The sequence below is a fragment of the Pangasianodon hypophthalmus genome, chromosome 21 (genome assembly GCF_027358585.1).
Source record: "Pangasianodon hypophthalmus isolate fPanHyp1 chromosome 21, fPanHyp1.pri, whole genome shotgun sequence".
Taxonomy (NCBI): domain Eukaryota; kingdom Metazoa; phylum Chordata; class Actinopteri; order Siluriformes; family Pangasiidae; genus Pangasianodon; species Pangasianodon hypophthalmus.
This window is the reverse complement of record NC_069730.1, coordinates 4,967,167-4,985,113: the sequence shown is the minus strand read 5'-3', so window position 1 is coordinate 4,985,113 and position 17,947 is coordinate 4,967,167. Positions and strand designations below refer to the sequence as shown.

Genomic DNA, 17,947 nt, shown 5'->3' with positions numbered 1-17,947 from the left:
GAAAAGTAAAGAAAATGTTCACTAAGAGACAGATAGCTAACAGCTCACACTTGTAAACATGCTCCTCAAATGTAGCAGCCACGAAGGACACAAGCGACTCTAAAATAATGCACTTATGCACTATCACTAGATGCACTGTCTCCGCAGCCTACTCTCAGACGGGGCACTAGGTCGAGCATTTTAAGTGAGCACAGTAGTAATATAAAAAGCAAACTCCAGAAGGCAAAAAAAAGCAACCATTTTAGGCCACAAAATGTAAACGATACTCAAAAGTTCACTTTCATATAAGGATCAGAGTTATAATTATAATTTATATATTCCTAAAAATGGGAATCAGAAAGATTAAGATAATGAAAGACGAATAAGCAAAGTTCAGAAAAGTTTTAAAAATTAGCACATGTATTTTTAATATCCACCATATCATAATTATGAATTAATTTGTTCTTTTAAAGAGAAAATTATGATATTAAAAAATCCAGAAGATTTTTTTTCCTGAAATCTATGACACGTTATTCTCAAAGGTTAAAAAAAAAAAAGGTCTGTTCTGTTCTGCACAACAGTGACTCCAGCTATAGATCTCTAAACCACACCCAGTATGTACACCACGTACGACTCCAACCTTACAACAGTAAAACAAAAATTTAAATGTGCAAACAGAGAGATAAAAAGTTGAGAATGGGAAATGTTCTACATTGGCGATGTGATCAGCGTTACGTCACTGGAGAGCCAAAAAAGAACTGACTGAATAAAAAAGGTGTTTAAAGAAAATAAAAAATCAAAGGCCATCCTTTACCTTAAGTATTCAAAAAAGGAAAAAAATTTAAAAGACACCAAGACATTATATAGCTACAGTGGCTCTAGCTTTAGATCCCTAAACCACACCCATTGTGCACATGTACAACAACAACCTTACATACAAACAACAAAAATTCTAATTTAGCAACAGCAGAGATAAAATTATGAAAATGATCGGTTCAGCAGGACACATTAGATCAGCATTCCATCATTGTAGGGAAAACCAACCAACCAAAAAAAAAGAGTTGCTATGTGGAGTGTTAAATGAAGTTTTTTTAATTTATTTTTCAAAACAACGCCCACGTCTCCTCACCTTGCTCTTCCGCTTCTTATCTCCTCCAAAGATTTTTCCAATCTGATCCATCACTCCAGGGTTTTTCTTCCCACGCCCGAGTCTGAAGCCGGACTGTCCCGCTGAGCCTGAAGATGCCATGTTGGGTGCGAAGAGCAAAAGAAGCGAGTGAACGAGTCGAGTTTTTTGCTTTCACTCTGCGTTTTCAGACGTGGCTCCTCCGGCCTCCTCGATGGTGTGAAGTTCGTCCGACTCTGACGGCCGCTCTTTGAAGGTGTTGTCCTCTCGGCCCGGGGCATCACGGGAAAAAAGGCGGACCAAGTGTGGGCGTGGCCAATATCCGGCAGCCTGATTGGTCTGTCCGGTGCTGGGAGGGGCGGTGGGGGCGGGGCCTGACGTCGTCTCGCTTTTGTTTGAACGGTTTTTGTTCTGGTTGACGTCCGAGTCGTTCATGCCTGCACAGAGATGACAAAAACTTGTTACAGCCCACACAAACACACACACGTATACACACTCGGTGCGGACCGGAGCCATCTCACACAGCACGGACTCGCACAATGACTTCCTTTGTTCTGTACAGAATCTCACATTTACTCAGCAACATGTAAAGACAAAATGTGTTACAGTGTGAGTGCAGAGCTGAGAAACTCATTTCAATTTAACACATCTTACAAATTTCAATTTATTGGATCTCTGAAGTTATAAATCTGATGCGCAAAATGTAAACTCGTAAAATCAGGACAGATACCTATAATACACTCATTAATAAACTGTATTTATTGTCAAATTATGCTTATTTTTTCTCAATCTGAAAGATTTATTGGATATGTAGTGCAGTAAGCAGGACATAAGGATCATTATTATTTTATACATAAGAAATTGCCAGACTAAAAGCTCCACCTACCACAGAGGTCAATTTGTAGATGAACAATTACTGAGTGTTATGCACATGAATGTACAAGGACCACCATAAGACCAGGGCCGGCCAGAAATGAGTTAAGAAGTAGTGACACTGATATGGTAGCGTGTGTGGTGCTGGCATGACTGTAATACGGCGCTGCCCCTTTAAATGTGCAACATCACCATCCTGTCTAAGGCTTCACCCTATCACTGAGTGGTCATGAGTCTGACTCTTTGGTAATGCAAAATCATCCATGGGAATCTAAGATTGTTTTCCAATGAATAATCAAAAACAAGAACCAAATTGGAGCTGAAGTAACCTGGGGTGCCAGACGACTAAAATGATCGTGACGGTAAAGCGATGGTAACATCATTACGGAGCAACAATGCCCTTTAACATGGAAGAAGTGCTCGAATTAACCTTTTCCTTTGTCTGATGGAATGTGTGGGTAACCAGGTAAAATCTGTTGCTATGGCAATAAAGGCTTGATAATGAAGGGGCAGGTTGAAAAATGTCATAACAGTAAATTGCACCTCATATGATCAAAAAAGAGAAAGCATTCCTGTTGGTTTGCATTCGGTAAGCTTGATATTTATTTGACAAATAATGGCATACTCTCTATCCCCTGTCAATCACAGCAACACTAGCCAATCATGGGCATTTGTGAGCTCAGGTATGTGGAAGAGGGCGGATAGCGCTTTTCTGCGAATGTGTTACAGTGCCCTGTGATGCAGCATGAGCAACCGTTTGAGAATACACAGAGCTTGGCTTCACATGTCTCAGAGGAAGGACATGTTTGCCCTACCTTTCCCGGCTGGTAACTGATTATGATCTAGCCGAGAGAATTAGTGATTTTGTCAGGAACTATGTACTATTTTAGACTGTAATATGAAAATAAACGTGTAGCATGTAAAGAAGGCAACCAAAGCTGCTCAAAAAGAAACAGGACAGCTTCGGCTTTCTCAGATGTAATAAATGAATTCAGCAGACATAGCTTACTTTCGCAAAGCAAATAAGACAAGAAAAAAATTGAATGTGTCACTCGGGCATTGGACCAAGATAATTTCCATTCCTATTATTGCTCACAGGTTAATTACTCTGTAGCTTCCAGTTTTAAAGAAGATGATTTTGTATCAGCTCATGGTTTGTTAAAATTGCAGGTTATACCCTTTTACGACAGGGCATGTGACCATGCCCAGAATTAACCAATCACATTCACACTCATGTTCAAAAGTATATACCATACACCTGTCATCAGTATTAAGTCTAAATCAAGATCAGCTGTTTCTGTAGGATTTTCTTGACATCTTCTTGGTTTCATCTGACTTCTGAAGCCATGGTCTGCAAAGAGCTTACAAAGCTTGTACAGGATCTCACTGTTGAAAGGTATCGATCAGGAGAGGGGTACCAAAGAGTTTCCAAAACATCAGATGTACCATGAAGGCCGTGAAGGCCGTCATCAACAAGTGGAGAACATGGGGCACCACAGTCACATTACCAAGAAGAGGATGTCCCTCCAAAACTGATGAAAAGACAAGAAGAAAACTTATCAGGCAGACTGCCAAGAGACCTAGAGCAACATTAAAAGAGCTGCAGGAAGATCTGGCAAGTACTGCTTACTCCCTGCATTGTATAATATAGTATAGTATAGTATAGTATAGTATAGTATTGCATAAATAGTACAAATACAGAAATAGTAACTCCAATAATTGGAAATATTACAATATTACAAAAAAAAAAAAAAAAAATTACAATTGCAAACAATGATCACAGAGTAAACAATGCTAAGCATGTTTAAGTGGTATTGTCAGTTCCAGGAGAGAGTTAGAGAGAGCTGAGCAACCTGGCAGTGACCCCGTTACAGTTCAGCTCATCCATGTGATAAGAGACAGAATAAGATAGTGAAGTAAGACAGCAGCAGAGTAAGACTGTGCAGTGCTCCTAGCTGGATATTTTTTGATCGCAGGCTATTTCTCGACCCAGCACTGAGATGTTTATAAGGAGTAGGCGCTGGATCTCTAGTGCGTGACACTCGATACCGTGGGTAGTAGACATTATTTCATAACCTGTATTACATTTACATCATTCCTCATACTGTTTTATCCAAAGTGACCTACAGCTGAGACACAATCCAATCTAGACTCAGCGCATAAAGCGCCCAAGGGTTATTATTATCATAATTATTATTATCATTATTATGAAAGCACGGGGCTATGATTGCACCATACTACTGCAGTCTGCGTGAAGACATGAAGACTCCATCACTCTTCATTAATCTGAGGTCAGAAAGTGTAACTGGCTCAGAGCAGTAACAACTGGAGGAAATGCTGTGCTTTCATGGCACTGAAAGAAAGAAAGAAAGAAAGAAAGAGAAAGAAAGAAAGAAAGAAAGTGATGAATAAAGCAATGAAAGAAGAAATGAAGGAAGGACGTTAGAGAGAAATGAAGGAAGAAGAGAGGAAGGAAAAATGATGGAAGGAAGGAAGGAAGGAACAAACTACTAATTTAATGAATGAATGACATAGGGAAGGAAGTGACAAAGGAATAGAAAGAAGGAGTAAAGAAAGGTAGGAAGAAATAAAGAAAGATAGAGTGCAATGAAAGAGGACGAGAGGAAGGAAGCAAGGAATGAATGACAGAAGGAAGGAAGTTAGTTAGAGAGGAAGGAAGGAAGGAAGGAAGGAAGGATGGAAGGAACCTAGAAAGAATGAAGGAAGGAAGGAAGCTAGAGAACAATGAAGGTGGGAAAGAAGGAAGGAAAGGAAGAAAGTTAGAGAGGAATGAAGGAAGAAGAAAGAAGGGGAGGAAGGAAGGAAGGAAGGGCACTAGAGAAGAAGGAAGAAAGGAAGGAAGGAAAGGAAGGAAGGAAACATGGAAGGAAGAAAGTTAGAGAGGAATGAAGGAAGAAGAGAGAAGGGAAGGAAGGAAGGAAGCTAGAGAGATTGGAAGAAATGGAAGGAAGAAACTACTAGTAGTGGGTAGAGTATCCAAAGCCCTCACTCTAGTAAAGGTACCGTTACTTTAAAAATGAATGGCACAGCAGTAAATCCAGGGATACTTGTTACACTTATCATAGTGAATTAGCTGATTACTGCGCTGAAATCCTGAAATCTGATAACAGCTTTAATCAGAATCATTTGCTAAGTGATAAAAACCAGACTATTAATGTGCAATGAAATGCACCCACATGTATGTGCCTTTAACCGAGGCTGCTGATTGGTCATTATGATATCATCAGTTAAATTAGTCAGTGGGTTTGATTGGGAAAGTTTCACACTTTAAACTGAAATATTTTTAAAAGATTGTAAAGGTGATAAAGTTTGAAGTACTGAGTTTGAGCTGAATGTATTACAGAACAGAAAAAAGAAGAAGAAGAAAAAAAAGAAGTATAAAGGCTAACTACAGTGCTCGTCTGTAATTCGCAATATGGAGCGTACGTATTATTGTGTGAAGGAACGAGGAACGAGGAACGAGGATTTCTCTAACGCTATTCTCTCTGTGCTGAGGAGGACAAAAGGGCGTGCTATGTTCAGAGGAATGGTGTGAATCTGCATGCTAATCGTTTCTGAACAGAGACGCGTTGTGTGGAGTGCACTGTTATTCCGGATGAACAAAAAGCCTTGTGTGGCTGGAATAACTCCTCTGAGGATGGAGTTTGAACTCCGTGCCACTTATCTGATAGCGGACTGAGCACCACACACACGCACCCACACACACACACACACACATGATGCTGGTCTATTATTTGATATTACTTCATAGCATAATTTGATAAGCATAACCAAAAGAAGACATACGCTACCCGTACATGACGCTGACTATTTAGTGCATGTTTGCATAACTTCTATGTTGGACTACTGAAGAAGATTACGTGTTGCTTGCTGGCTGTCCCTCAATCTCATGATGTAAACTTCAGCTAGTTCAGAAAGCAGCAGCCCACGTCCTTTCCAAGGAGAGAAAGAGAATAACAGTGCTGAGTTTCTTCCAGCTGCAATTTCACCCAAGTTAAAATGGCTGCCTCTTACATTCCTCATTGACTTCAAGCTATAAATGGGTTAATTCAGGTGTATGCTGGTGATCTCATGAAGCAGCACAGCTCATCCTGAGCACTTTGCTCAAGCTTACTGTTAATCCTGATAATTAATCACTGTAGCAGAAAGATTCTTACTTTGCCCTTAAACTCTGAAGTAGTGTTTGTGAACATGTGCTCATTAACTCTATAGGCGTTCTAGATATAGATCAAACATACTTGTTTAACGTGGCCTTTATTTTATCTTGTTGAATACACATTCATTCATCAGTAACCACTTTATCCTGGTTAGTGTTGCGGTAGATCTTAGAAACATTGGGCCGAGGGGAGAATACGTCCTGGATGGGACGCCAGTCCACCTCAAGGCACCCCACACACACACACACACACACACACACACACACATTCTCACCTAGGGTTAATTTAGTGTAGCCAGTCCATCTACTGGTATGTTTTCAGGAGGTGGATGCAAACCCAGAGTCGAACATGTGCAGACTGTAACCTGTGCTCAGGATCGAACCCGGGGTCCCTGGAGCTCTGAGGAACCTACAGGATCCTCTGCAGCACTGTGCTGCCATCTTATTAAGTATATTTGGAGTAAACATGATTTGTAGTACGTCTAATAGATTTAGTTATTTCATTAATGAGAATAGATGAGAAGTAAAAACAAATCTGTCTATCTATCTATCTGTCTATCTATCTATGTGCAATAATGTCTCAACAGGAAGTGGAAAAGTTGTATAAGGGACAAGAAAAAGAGGACAAACAGGACGCACCCACATTAACAGAGATACAGAGGAAAAGGAATGTAGAAAGTGGGCTCCATCTCCATCTCTCTCTTTCTCTCTCTCCTTCTCTCTCTCTCTGTCTCTCTGTCTCTCTCTCTCTCTCTAGTGGGCCGGTGGAACGGCAAGCATGCCGCCTCCCACCGCTCCAGTGCACACTCACTCTCTGTTCTGCTGCCTTCGGATGGAGTCGGGGATGCGACCCACTGACCTCCGCCTGCGTTAATTCTGCTAACTAAAATATAGCAGATTTCTGAAATACCAGCTTGGGGGTGAGATTGACTTGTGAGATTGACTGTGCTATACTGTGTGTGTTCTTACATGATAGCAATCAGACAATTTTAACAGCTGTTTCTAGGAATGCAACGATCTGATACTGAATACCAGAGTCGGACCGCAACGCTGGATCCGTGTCAGATCCGATCTGACATCATTTCACGTCGATCCACAGTGGCTTATTTTCGTACCGTGAACAGGGACACATGGGGACCCTGGTAGTGGTGATGAGGAATGATATACTGATATGATGCTCGATATACTGAATAGCACAAAATACTGTTTTTTTAATTACACATAATAACTTAACAACATTAACATAAATTTGTAGGAAGAACTAACAGTTTTGACCCTGTGGGGACATGTGACCGACATTTATTTATTTATTTTTTTTAGAGAAATTGCAGCTTCTGCTTAAAAAAAAATAAGAGCCAAAAAGGTTTCCTTTTAGTAAGGTTAGGGTTAGATTTAAAATGAATTGCATTAATTAATGCATTAATTGCCTGCATTAATAATTATGTCAATAGAAGGTCCTTAGAAAGATAGTATATCAAATGTGTGTATGTATGTATGTATTTATGTATGTGTGTGTGCATGTGTGTGTGTGCATGTGCGTGTATATGTGTGCGCGCGTTCTCCTGCACTGACCACTCCTGTATTTATCGCAAGCTTTTACACAATGTCCTTTCAATTACAGGAGTAATGGAAAGTGTGCATACACACACGCATACACACACACACATACACACACACATACACACACATAGTCTCACTCTAATTGTCCTGCCAGATGGTCAGAGCCAATGACGTGAGCTCAAGGATTCAGAACCTTTTTACACACACACACACACACACACACACGTGCATACACACACACACTAATCTTTTGGTTTATTGTCATTATGAGGACCTTCCACTGACATAACTAATAATGCAGCTAATTAATGCTAGGTCTAAACCTAAATTTAGCCCCAACCTTTACCTCACATTTGGGAAAACATTTGGCTGTTTTAGTAAGAAAGAAAAAAAAAAAAAAAAAAAAAAAAAACACAAAATATTATTTATTTTATTTAAAAAAACAGTTTTCCTTGTAGGGACATTTAAAAAAAAAATAAATAAAACTTCTGCTTTAACCACAGTTTCCATAACTTTTAACTTTTTTTAACTGGTTAATTCTAAAAGCTGGAGTTGAAATTTTCCTTGCTGAATTTTGTGTTTATACTGATGGTGTCAGTGTTCCGCTCTCCTCCAGAGTTCACAGCCTCTCTCTAATGTTGGATTCTGTCCTCTGAACGCTGTATCAGACCTCATTTACACATGCACCTGTTGAACTCAACAACGGGGTTAAGTGTAAACACAAAACAGAACCTAAAGTCAGATAACTTAACCTTAATCTAAAATACCAAAACCGTGCTGCATGCTTTATCATCTCGTCTTTAGATCACTGTCGCTGGCTTAAAACTTAATAAAGTGGGACTTTCAGATTTTTTTTCTGCTGGGGTTCTTACACAAACCCAAACACACACGCACACACACACACACACACACAAAGAGCACTTGGCTCTTACAAGTGCACTCTATTAAACTTTCTACTAAACCTTCCTGAAAGTTGGAATGAAAATTAAAAATAAGATAGAAATAGAAAATGCTGCTCAATTATTATTATGATTAGTAACAGTAGTATTAGCAAGAGAGTAACGGACAGAGAAAAAGAATGAGAAAAAGAGAGAAAAAAACAATAGTGAGAAGGAGCACACACGCACACACCCACATGCACACACACTCCTCAACAATGTGAGCTTTTCAGTAGTGAGGCAATAATCAGAGCCCGTACCAGCTAGTGCCAGCCACACACACACACACACACACACACACACACACACATACACACACAGTTATGGTAATTCAAAAGGTAACTTTTCTTTAAACTGGAAATTGCATCTTCTCTGTAAACACTGACATCATCAGTGATGATGCGAATGAGTAAACCGCTGTGTGTTTGTGTGTTTGTGTGTTTACTCTGAGTGTGTATGTGTATATGTGCGAGCTTTCTGGAGAAATGACTGGAAGGACAAAAATATTAATTTATTGGCTATTTTTTTCCCATCGCATGCTCTGAATCCCACCAAAGGGAGAAATTGGATTTATGTATTTATTGGCTTTATTTATTTATTATAGTTTATGAGTTTCTGCTCTTATCTCTGTGTCTGGGACAATAACACTGCAGGCACGGTGACAATCCAGCTATCTGCCATCTGCAATATATCAAAAAATATACAAAGAAATACTTTGCTTCACTGCTGTTATTTGGATTTGGCATATTATAGATTAAATTTCATTGTGTTGTTATTTTCACTTAGCAACCGTTTTTCTGTCTTGCCCTGCAGAAAACCAAACTTTTAATATATTTATATAAAGCTTTTTAATTAAACTTATTAAACTTTTTATAAATATCTGTGAAGTTTGTGTGTAAGTAGTAAGACTATCATTCTGGATTCGGGGAAGATTCCTGCCTCTGCCTTCCCAGGTTTCCTCCAGGTACTCCGGTTTCCTCCCCCAGGCCAAAGACATGTGTTGTAGGCTGATTGGCATCTCTAAATTGTCTGTACTATGAATCGGTGAGTATGTGTGTGTGCGATTGTCCCCTGCAATGGGTGTCCCCCACCTTGTGCCTCAAGTCCCCGGGATAAGCTCCATGGCTCCCCGCGACCCTGTGTAGGATAAGTGGAACAGAAAATGGATAGATGGATGGATGGACCATCATTCTGACAAACTGGAATGATGATTTTGATTTGCTCACAGGTTTTAGCACTGTTGCCTTCCATCTCCGGGGTTGGGGGTTCAAATCGTCTTCTCTACATAATCACACAGTTCCTGAAGAGACTGTAGTGTTTGTCCTTACCCTAGTGCGTTAATCAAGAATTGAGGCACTCGAAAGCTCGAAGCGTGTCTAAAGTGTGTTACCGTTTCCAGTCATTATACACTCAAATCAAGGCTGTGGGAATTAGAACCTCTGCGGAAGACACATGTCAAAGTTAAAACTTTTCAGCTTGTGATAACATAAGGCCATGACGGTGTATGGCGCTAACTTGAAATAGTTATAGTTAGCATTATTCTGTAAAGGTATAAACAATGAAAAACTGTATTTCCAGCTGATATGAGAAGAATGACACCCTACTGCCTACAATACACCATAGTCCTGTACCAACCAGGCTACATCGTTTGGATGCTGATCCATTGTAGTGTACTTGGGATTTCATGAGGGTAAGCAATTTTCTTCATTAGGCTTTCAGCATGACTGCAAAATGAGGCACTCAGAAAAGAGTCAAAATGTACTGTATAATGAATGGAGTGCGAGTTCTGACAAGCAGAGACCTAATTTTCAGGAAACAATGAGAACAAATGAGAGAATCAGTCAGCCATGTCTGTATTTGCCTGTATCAGTCAGCCATGTCTGTATTTCAAAGAACAAAACATCACGGAGTATGCTGTTATGGAAAAATAATCAACAACAGGGAGGTGTGATGCAACATGAAACGAAGCGGAATTAATGTTACCACCCAGAAGTTGATTATTTTCTAATAACTGTACGTCCCTAAGTGATTTATTCCTCCTATAACATGGCAATTTTTAATGTAATAATTTAAACACTGTTAAGAAGGATTTCTACTGAAGTCAATACAAAGCCAATTATTTTCAATTACGGCATTTAGGTATTCACGCCTGGACGATCAGACTGTGCAGGAATATTATCTCTCAGTTCATCAGATACACACGGTGTTTACAACCTGTATTCTTCTAAGATACATTACTCATCTGTCCTTATCTGTCCCGCTTATGTGCATCCTTATCTGTCTGGAGCTGAGCTGGAGTTTATTCTCGTTTAGTGTGTGTGTGTGTGTGTGTGTGTGTGTGTGTGTGGATGGATGTCTGATTGCAGAAATAATGCTCTTCCTGTCTCTCCTGACGCAACAGAGGAAAAAGAACAGCGTGTATGTGCTGTTCGGAGGCACACACACACAGACACACTGGTTCACAAGCGAAAAACACTTTAACCTCCAAAACCGTGACTCAATGGGCACTCAGACAAGCCCCAGAAATAGAAAGTTAAAAGCATAATACAAGCAAAAAAATTTCTCCGGCCAGATGTCTTTACTAATCAGTCTTTACGAAGGTGCTCTGAAAGCTGTCAGTTACTGTGTCTCTGGGATAGACAACGATATCATACAGCTGATGGACTGCTAGCTAATGAGTCGTCGTTCTTGCAAAAGTGTTTACCACTTTGTTGAGTGCATGATCATACTCACACTGCACAATTCGATCCCTCAATGTGACAGTGAGGTGCTCACACTGTATGACTTGATCCCTCAATGTGACAGTGAGGTGCCCACACTGTATGACTTGATCCCTCAATGTGACAGTGAGGTGCTCACACTGTACGACTTAATCCCTCAATGTGACAGTGACATGCTCACACTGCACGACTTGATCCCTCAATGTGACAGTGAGGTGCTCACACTGTATGACTTGATCCCTCAATGCGACAGTGAGGTGCTCACACTGTATGACTCGATCCCTCAATGCGACAGTGAGGTGCTCACACTGTATGACTCGATCCCTCAATGCGACAGTGAGGTGCTCACACTGTATGACTCGATCCCTTAATGTGACAGTGAGGTGCCCACACTGTATGACTTGATCCCTCAATGCGACACTAAGGTGCTGACACTGTACGACTCGATCCCTCAATGCGACAGTGAGGTGCTCACACTGAACGACTTGATCCCTCAATGCGACAGTGAGGTGCTCACACTGTATGGTCCCTTAATGTGTCAGTGCTCAATGGTTACTGAAGAAGAAGAAGAATGAATGAATGAATGAATGAATGAACAGATGAACTGTATTTTAAAAGGTACAAGATGTATTAAATCCACAAGCCTACAGCCCACCTCTCACTGAAATTATCTACAAAACGAACAGGTTTTGCATGATAAGCATTTCAGGGTCTACTCGTCACAGGAAACGAGGTAGAATGTAAATGACAAAAATGCAATGCAACCTAAGTTCAAATCATAGAAAGAATTAAAATAAACCTAAATCTTCACAGTGCTGTATGAGTGCAGCTTTAATGACATCACCCTGCATGACTATTCATACAAACGTTCTTCGGAGAAGGACACTGAAGTGTGTTTGTGCCTAAACAGTCAGTAATGAGAGTAGCATCAGGAAGGACACTCTCACGTGTACACAAACACACACACACACACACACACACACACACACACACAGTTAACATGAGAGACAGATCAATAGAAAACCAATTTACACTCTGAGCATTTTTGAGAGAGGAAGAGAGAGACTGACAGACAGAGAGACAGAGAATAAGACAAGTAAACCTGTGATGCCAATCAATCTATCTTTAATTAAATCACAATGACAAGAAGACAAGGACAAAGAGACATTTTTATGGTTTGGCAATATTGCACTTGATACAGCTGAACCATTAAAGCGGAACTGAACCCAATTAAACTGAGTCAAATTGAATTGAACTGAATTGACGAGGGAGAAATAAACAAAGAGACAAAAGCAGAGCGACAGACAGCAGAGAGTGAGACAGCTGTGTAGAGAACTGTCTATGAGTGTGTGTGTGTGTGTGTTCATTCCCTCACAGTAACCTTGCATTAAACACTTGCCTTCCTGTAATAGCACTAAAATGGCCACAGCTGCATCATAACTCTAATTACATGCAGATTCTGTTTATGAAACACAGACTGTGAGCCTAATGATCTCATTCTGTGAGATTTATGTTTTAATAATTGAGCAGCGAAATATTAGAGCATTATAATTGGTCAGTTATTAGTTATTCTTTAGTTTTGTTTTAGTTTCTGATTTTGGATATAACACTGCTCCAGTATTGATCCCGTCACAGCAGAGGTGCAGAATCCCATCATACCCCCCTCCCGGAAATATATTAATCAGAGTTCCAAACACTTATTCGTAGGTGATTAAAACAGCACACATACAGCACAGCTGATTATATCCTTCTCAGATAATATTATTTAGCGAGGTAATTGCGTTATAATAATGTTCATAAAAGGTCAACAGAGTCATTATTACAACATCATTCCTCCATATTTAACCGCACCAGACGTCAAATGAATGTGTTCCTTCGTTTCTTTAATCACATTTTACTGGCTACGAGCTCTTATGATGAGAAACAGAATTAACCAATCAGGATTATGTGTTAAAGATTGAACGCTACTAGCCAGCTAGCTATATTCTGACCACAGGGATATCGACGTGACAGTAGGAGAAAAAGAAGCATAGATATAGTTTTATAATGTAAGATGTAATTTTCCACTTCTTACTAGCATGTTATTTCAAACATCATTAGCATCATTAATTTGGTAAGACTCGTTGACGGTGGCTTAGCTTGCTCTGAGGAAACAATTGTGTAATTGTTTCCATTCATTTTGTTGCGTCTGTTTTTCAGATTTGGTTTTCATGTTGCGATAATGTTGTGGTGGTGTGAACCCGCTGCACTTTTGCGATGTCTGGTTTTGTAACTTTGTAGTGTTGCGCGCCAGTAAGTCACCGTATGTCAGACTCTTTACATTAAACATCCATTAACTGAGTTATAGACAAGAAAATTACTCAAAACGTCCATCACTCAAAGTGAGACTCCATATTGGATCAGAAACGCCACGATTTTTCTGGCTGACAGGCGTTCCTAAATTTAAAGTAACTCTAATCCAGCCAGTGGATCTACTTCCCAATTCTTTCTTTCTTTCTCAGCTGGATGAAGCAGACTCGAGCCTTGAATGAAGCCTTAATGGCTGAGCCGCGTATTAACGCTGATGTTAGATTTGTTGTTCGTGTGTCAACAGTTTTACACTGTGTGTGTTGGGGTGTGTGTGTGTTTGCTTAGTTAGCAGCTCTAAGCAAACACACATCAGATCAGGCGTCTTTAAACGCTATTAAACGCCCATTAACTGTTAGAAGAGAGTGTATTCTCTCTCTCTCTCTTTCTCTCCCTCTCACACACACACACACACACACACACATGTGATGTCCAGCAGTCAGTTATCACTAATGCACTGTAAAACTGATTTCTACCTGAATCTCCATTTCACTGTATCTCACTGTGTATTTCAGTTATATGAATGACGATTTGACCTACCATATAAAACCCACAAAAAGGTCTAAAGAAAAAAAAAATCAACCCAAATGAAGCCATATTGTTACTTTAACAGAACGGTCAACTTACTTTATATCTATATCTATATATAATAAGCTAAATAAGTGATATGTGTAAGGCTCCTTGGCCACCAGGGGGCACCCTAACAAATGCTGGGTCCTGACTGCATGTTGTTAATAAAATGAGGGGGGCAAATAGAGCGTGACTGGTTGTGTATGTGTTTCATCATGGCTATGTCCAGCATCCATATTAATCAATGTCTAAATAGTACACCATGCCACCTACACCCTATTATCAGTACTTACAGTGGTGTACTGTTCAGTGTTCAGTGCAGAGATTTGCGTCCGCAGTATAAAATGGAAATGACAGCAGAAAAATCTAAAAAATCTATCTGTAATCTATTTTATAATCTATTATAATCTAACTTATGTTTTTGGTGTCATTAGTGACACGATGTCATTTGTTTTTGATAATTATTGCTATGGGATTTACTTGTCAGCATACTCTGGCTTGCTAGATAATTTCCAATAAATATTAATACATTTAGTAAGAAGCTTGGACTATTTTTCCAGTCCAGTAATATAGTCTTCTTGGTGACAGTCACAGTGAGCTTGTTAGGAATAGGAGTTGTGGACTGGTTCTCAAACTGGGGTCACAACCAATCATTTTCAAAGTTATAGTGATGATTGAGCTGTTACAGTTCTTAGCTTCTTTGACTGGTCACTTGAACGGAATAGAAAACAATTAAAAAAAAAAAGTCAGTCAATAAATAATGTCAACCTGGACCTAATGTGTGGACCTGGAGGAGGAAAGTTCTCAAATAAATAGCCAGAATATTATAATACACATTTAAGCCTAATATTTGACTAGTTCATTGAATAAATCTGCACTGAATGGGCCTGAGGATTTTTTTTTTCAAGATAAAGGGGTTGCAAAAAGTTTATGAACCCCTTCTGTAGAGAAATAACTGTATATTCTTGGACCATCTCAACCTCACCTGAGGAGAGGGCCATAATTCAAATCCTGCTTAGATTTACTTACTAACTTGAGCTGACATTTTACATTTCCTTCTACATTTTCTGTATCTCCATATCTATCTGCCTGTCTAGAACTATTTCAGCTGTCTTTATTGCAGTATACCATAACACTGATATATTGTCACATCTCGTTGTAGATTTCAGCGCTCGGTGAAAATAACAGTGGAGAGAGACTTTCATCATGGTGAACAAAGCGTGTGTTCCTTTGTTCTCCGAGTGGAGTGGATGAGTCCTGACAAACACACTGGCGTGACTCAGAGCTGTGAGGATTCATTATGCCGCATCTTCAGAGCCAAGGCCACCTTAAGAACATCTCAGAAAGTACAAAGAAACAAAAAGCACCAAAAAAATAAAAATAAAGCTCTTACCAAAGACCTCATCCTGAGACTCGGAGTCCGCTGTGGTTTTAGATGCTGGGTCTGACAGAGTCTGAAAACACACACACACACACACACACACAGGTGAGTTTCAACATGACTTGCTCCATCCCACTGTTATACGGCTCACATTAAGCAATCAGGGGCCGTGATATGCACATTGCGTGTCTCAGTGCTCGCAGAACTGAAGTGCTCGTAACAGTTTCCCTGTGCACTCACTTCACTGCTCCACACTCGATACTTTCGGGTGCTTGCAATTCAGGCACCTTGCGCTCATTTTTAATGACCACGCTCAATAATAACTGCTCTGCTTGATCAGGTTGGCCATCTTTACGCTCTCTACCTAAGATACTGTCTAAACATCGTAACGTTCTATCAGGTTACTTGTATTGCAGGAAGATGCTGTAGTAGCTCCTCTTGATATTTTCACAGAGAAGAGTTTGCAGTCTGCATTGCTTCGATTGCCATCTTTAATTGTGATGTACAGTACTGTGCACAAGCCTTACGCACCCTATTTATTTTTTTTTTAGCACAAACTTTGTTACAGATTTGTATTTTATGACCTCCGCATTATCGAGTCAGTACAAAAACATTTTAGATTTCCAAACATTAGTTTTCCAGCACAAAATTAAATGTTACTGAAAAATGTATGTTATGTATGTTAGTAAAGAAAGCAGCATATTATGTAAAAGAGCACTTTTCAGACAAAAAAACATAATGAAGTCTGCTGGGTTTTGCTGCAAAAATACGTCACAAGTGCGACAGTCAAAGTGTCCAGAAGAACTGTGGCTGATTCTGCAAGATGCTCAGTAAAACTTACAGCTCATTTCCTTATAAAACTGCACACATTGTACCTGAGACTGCTAATTTGTTTTTACAGCAAAGAGTCGTCACACCAAATATAGACTTTGTTTCATTTATTACTGTTTACTGCTCTTTATAGTATTTGTTAATGTAGAAACATTTCATTTTATTATTTTGAAGGCATCTTTGTATAGCATTTCTTTGCATGTGCCTAAGACTTTTGCACAGTACTGTACATCTAGATTACTGTCGAAGCTAATCTATCATAGTATCACCTGATACTGGGTGTTGGCATTGGAGGCTTTTTACAAGTACGAGTACACGAGCACAGTATTGGATCGATACCTGGTACCAGTATTGGAATGAATGCACACCGATATATAGTATCACAATACGTTATATACGTATATCTAGGTATGCTTCCATTCTGATACTGGTCTCAGATATCGGTCTGGGTATCACCATTACATTAATCAGAGTATTTACTTAGAAATACAGCAACATTCCCACTCAAGGCTCATGTTAAGAGATAGAGCTACTTCGTGTTGTGTAAGTCTGGTGAGAACTCAGGAGAGAGAGAAATTTAATTTAGATTAAGGCAGTGTAGCCTCATCACCTAATACACGTGATCAATATTGGTGGAAATGAGTTAAAGAATCCCATTAGTGATGCATTTCCAACATAATTGCGTGAGCGTAGTGCTCTGTCATTAGATGAATCTACTTGGGATCATTACTCACGAATGACTCAATAGTTTCCCAACTCATTCGAGGAAAAAAATACCAGTTCCCTGTTGCATTCTGTTAAGTTCATCCCAAACTGCTGTGTGTATGCATGTGTAAAAGCACTGGCACAATGGGCCTCGTTTATTAAACTGAATACGAACAAATTCATCAATTCAATATGAAAAAATCATCCGTAGCAGCATTTACACAAGAAATTTGGTTGTTCTTCTTCTGGCTGATGCTGTTAGGAGTCGCCACAGCAGATCATTGGTCCTCATATTTGATACGGCACAGTTTTTATGCCGGATACCCTTCCTGACGCAGCCCTCCCCAGTTTTATCCGGGCTTGAGATTGGCACTGATAGTGCACAGTAAAGTGCAACCCCAGTGGCTGAGATCGGTTCCCTGAGCGGGAATCGAACCTGGGCCGTGTTGGTGAGAGCGCTGAGGCCTAAACACTAGTCCTCGATGGACCCACACAAGAAATTTGGTAATCATGAAAATTGGAAAAAATGCTTGTATCCTACGAGAGCTCCTGAGTTAAAGTGTAAATTTATGCGTAAGGAGTAAATTTATGTATAAGGAGATGTACAAGTGTAAATTTATGTATAAGGAGACTCACTAATGTGTTCGGCTTCAGATCATATAATTGGCTCTGTGTGTGTGTGTGTGTGTGTGTGTGTGTGTGTTTCAGACTAATGAACACACTCAGGTTTACTTAGAAATT

General features: G+C 39.8%; 1 protein-coding gene across 1 annotated transcript in view; it reads right to left on the bottom strand.

The window, feature by feature from the left end:
• LOC113543089 (myelin basic protein) overlaps positions 1 to 17,947 on the bottom strand; it is a 55,639-nt gene that overhangs the window by 19,774 nt on the left and 17,918 nt on the right. The window contains 2 exon segments of the mRNA XM_026941103.3: positions 1,109 to 1,542; positions 15,683 to 15,743. Coding sequence (XP_026796904.1) covers positions 1,109 to 1,542; positions 15,683 to 15,743 — 495 coding nt within the window.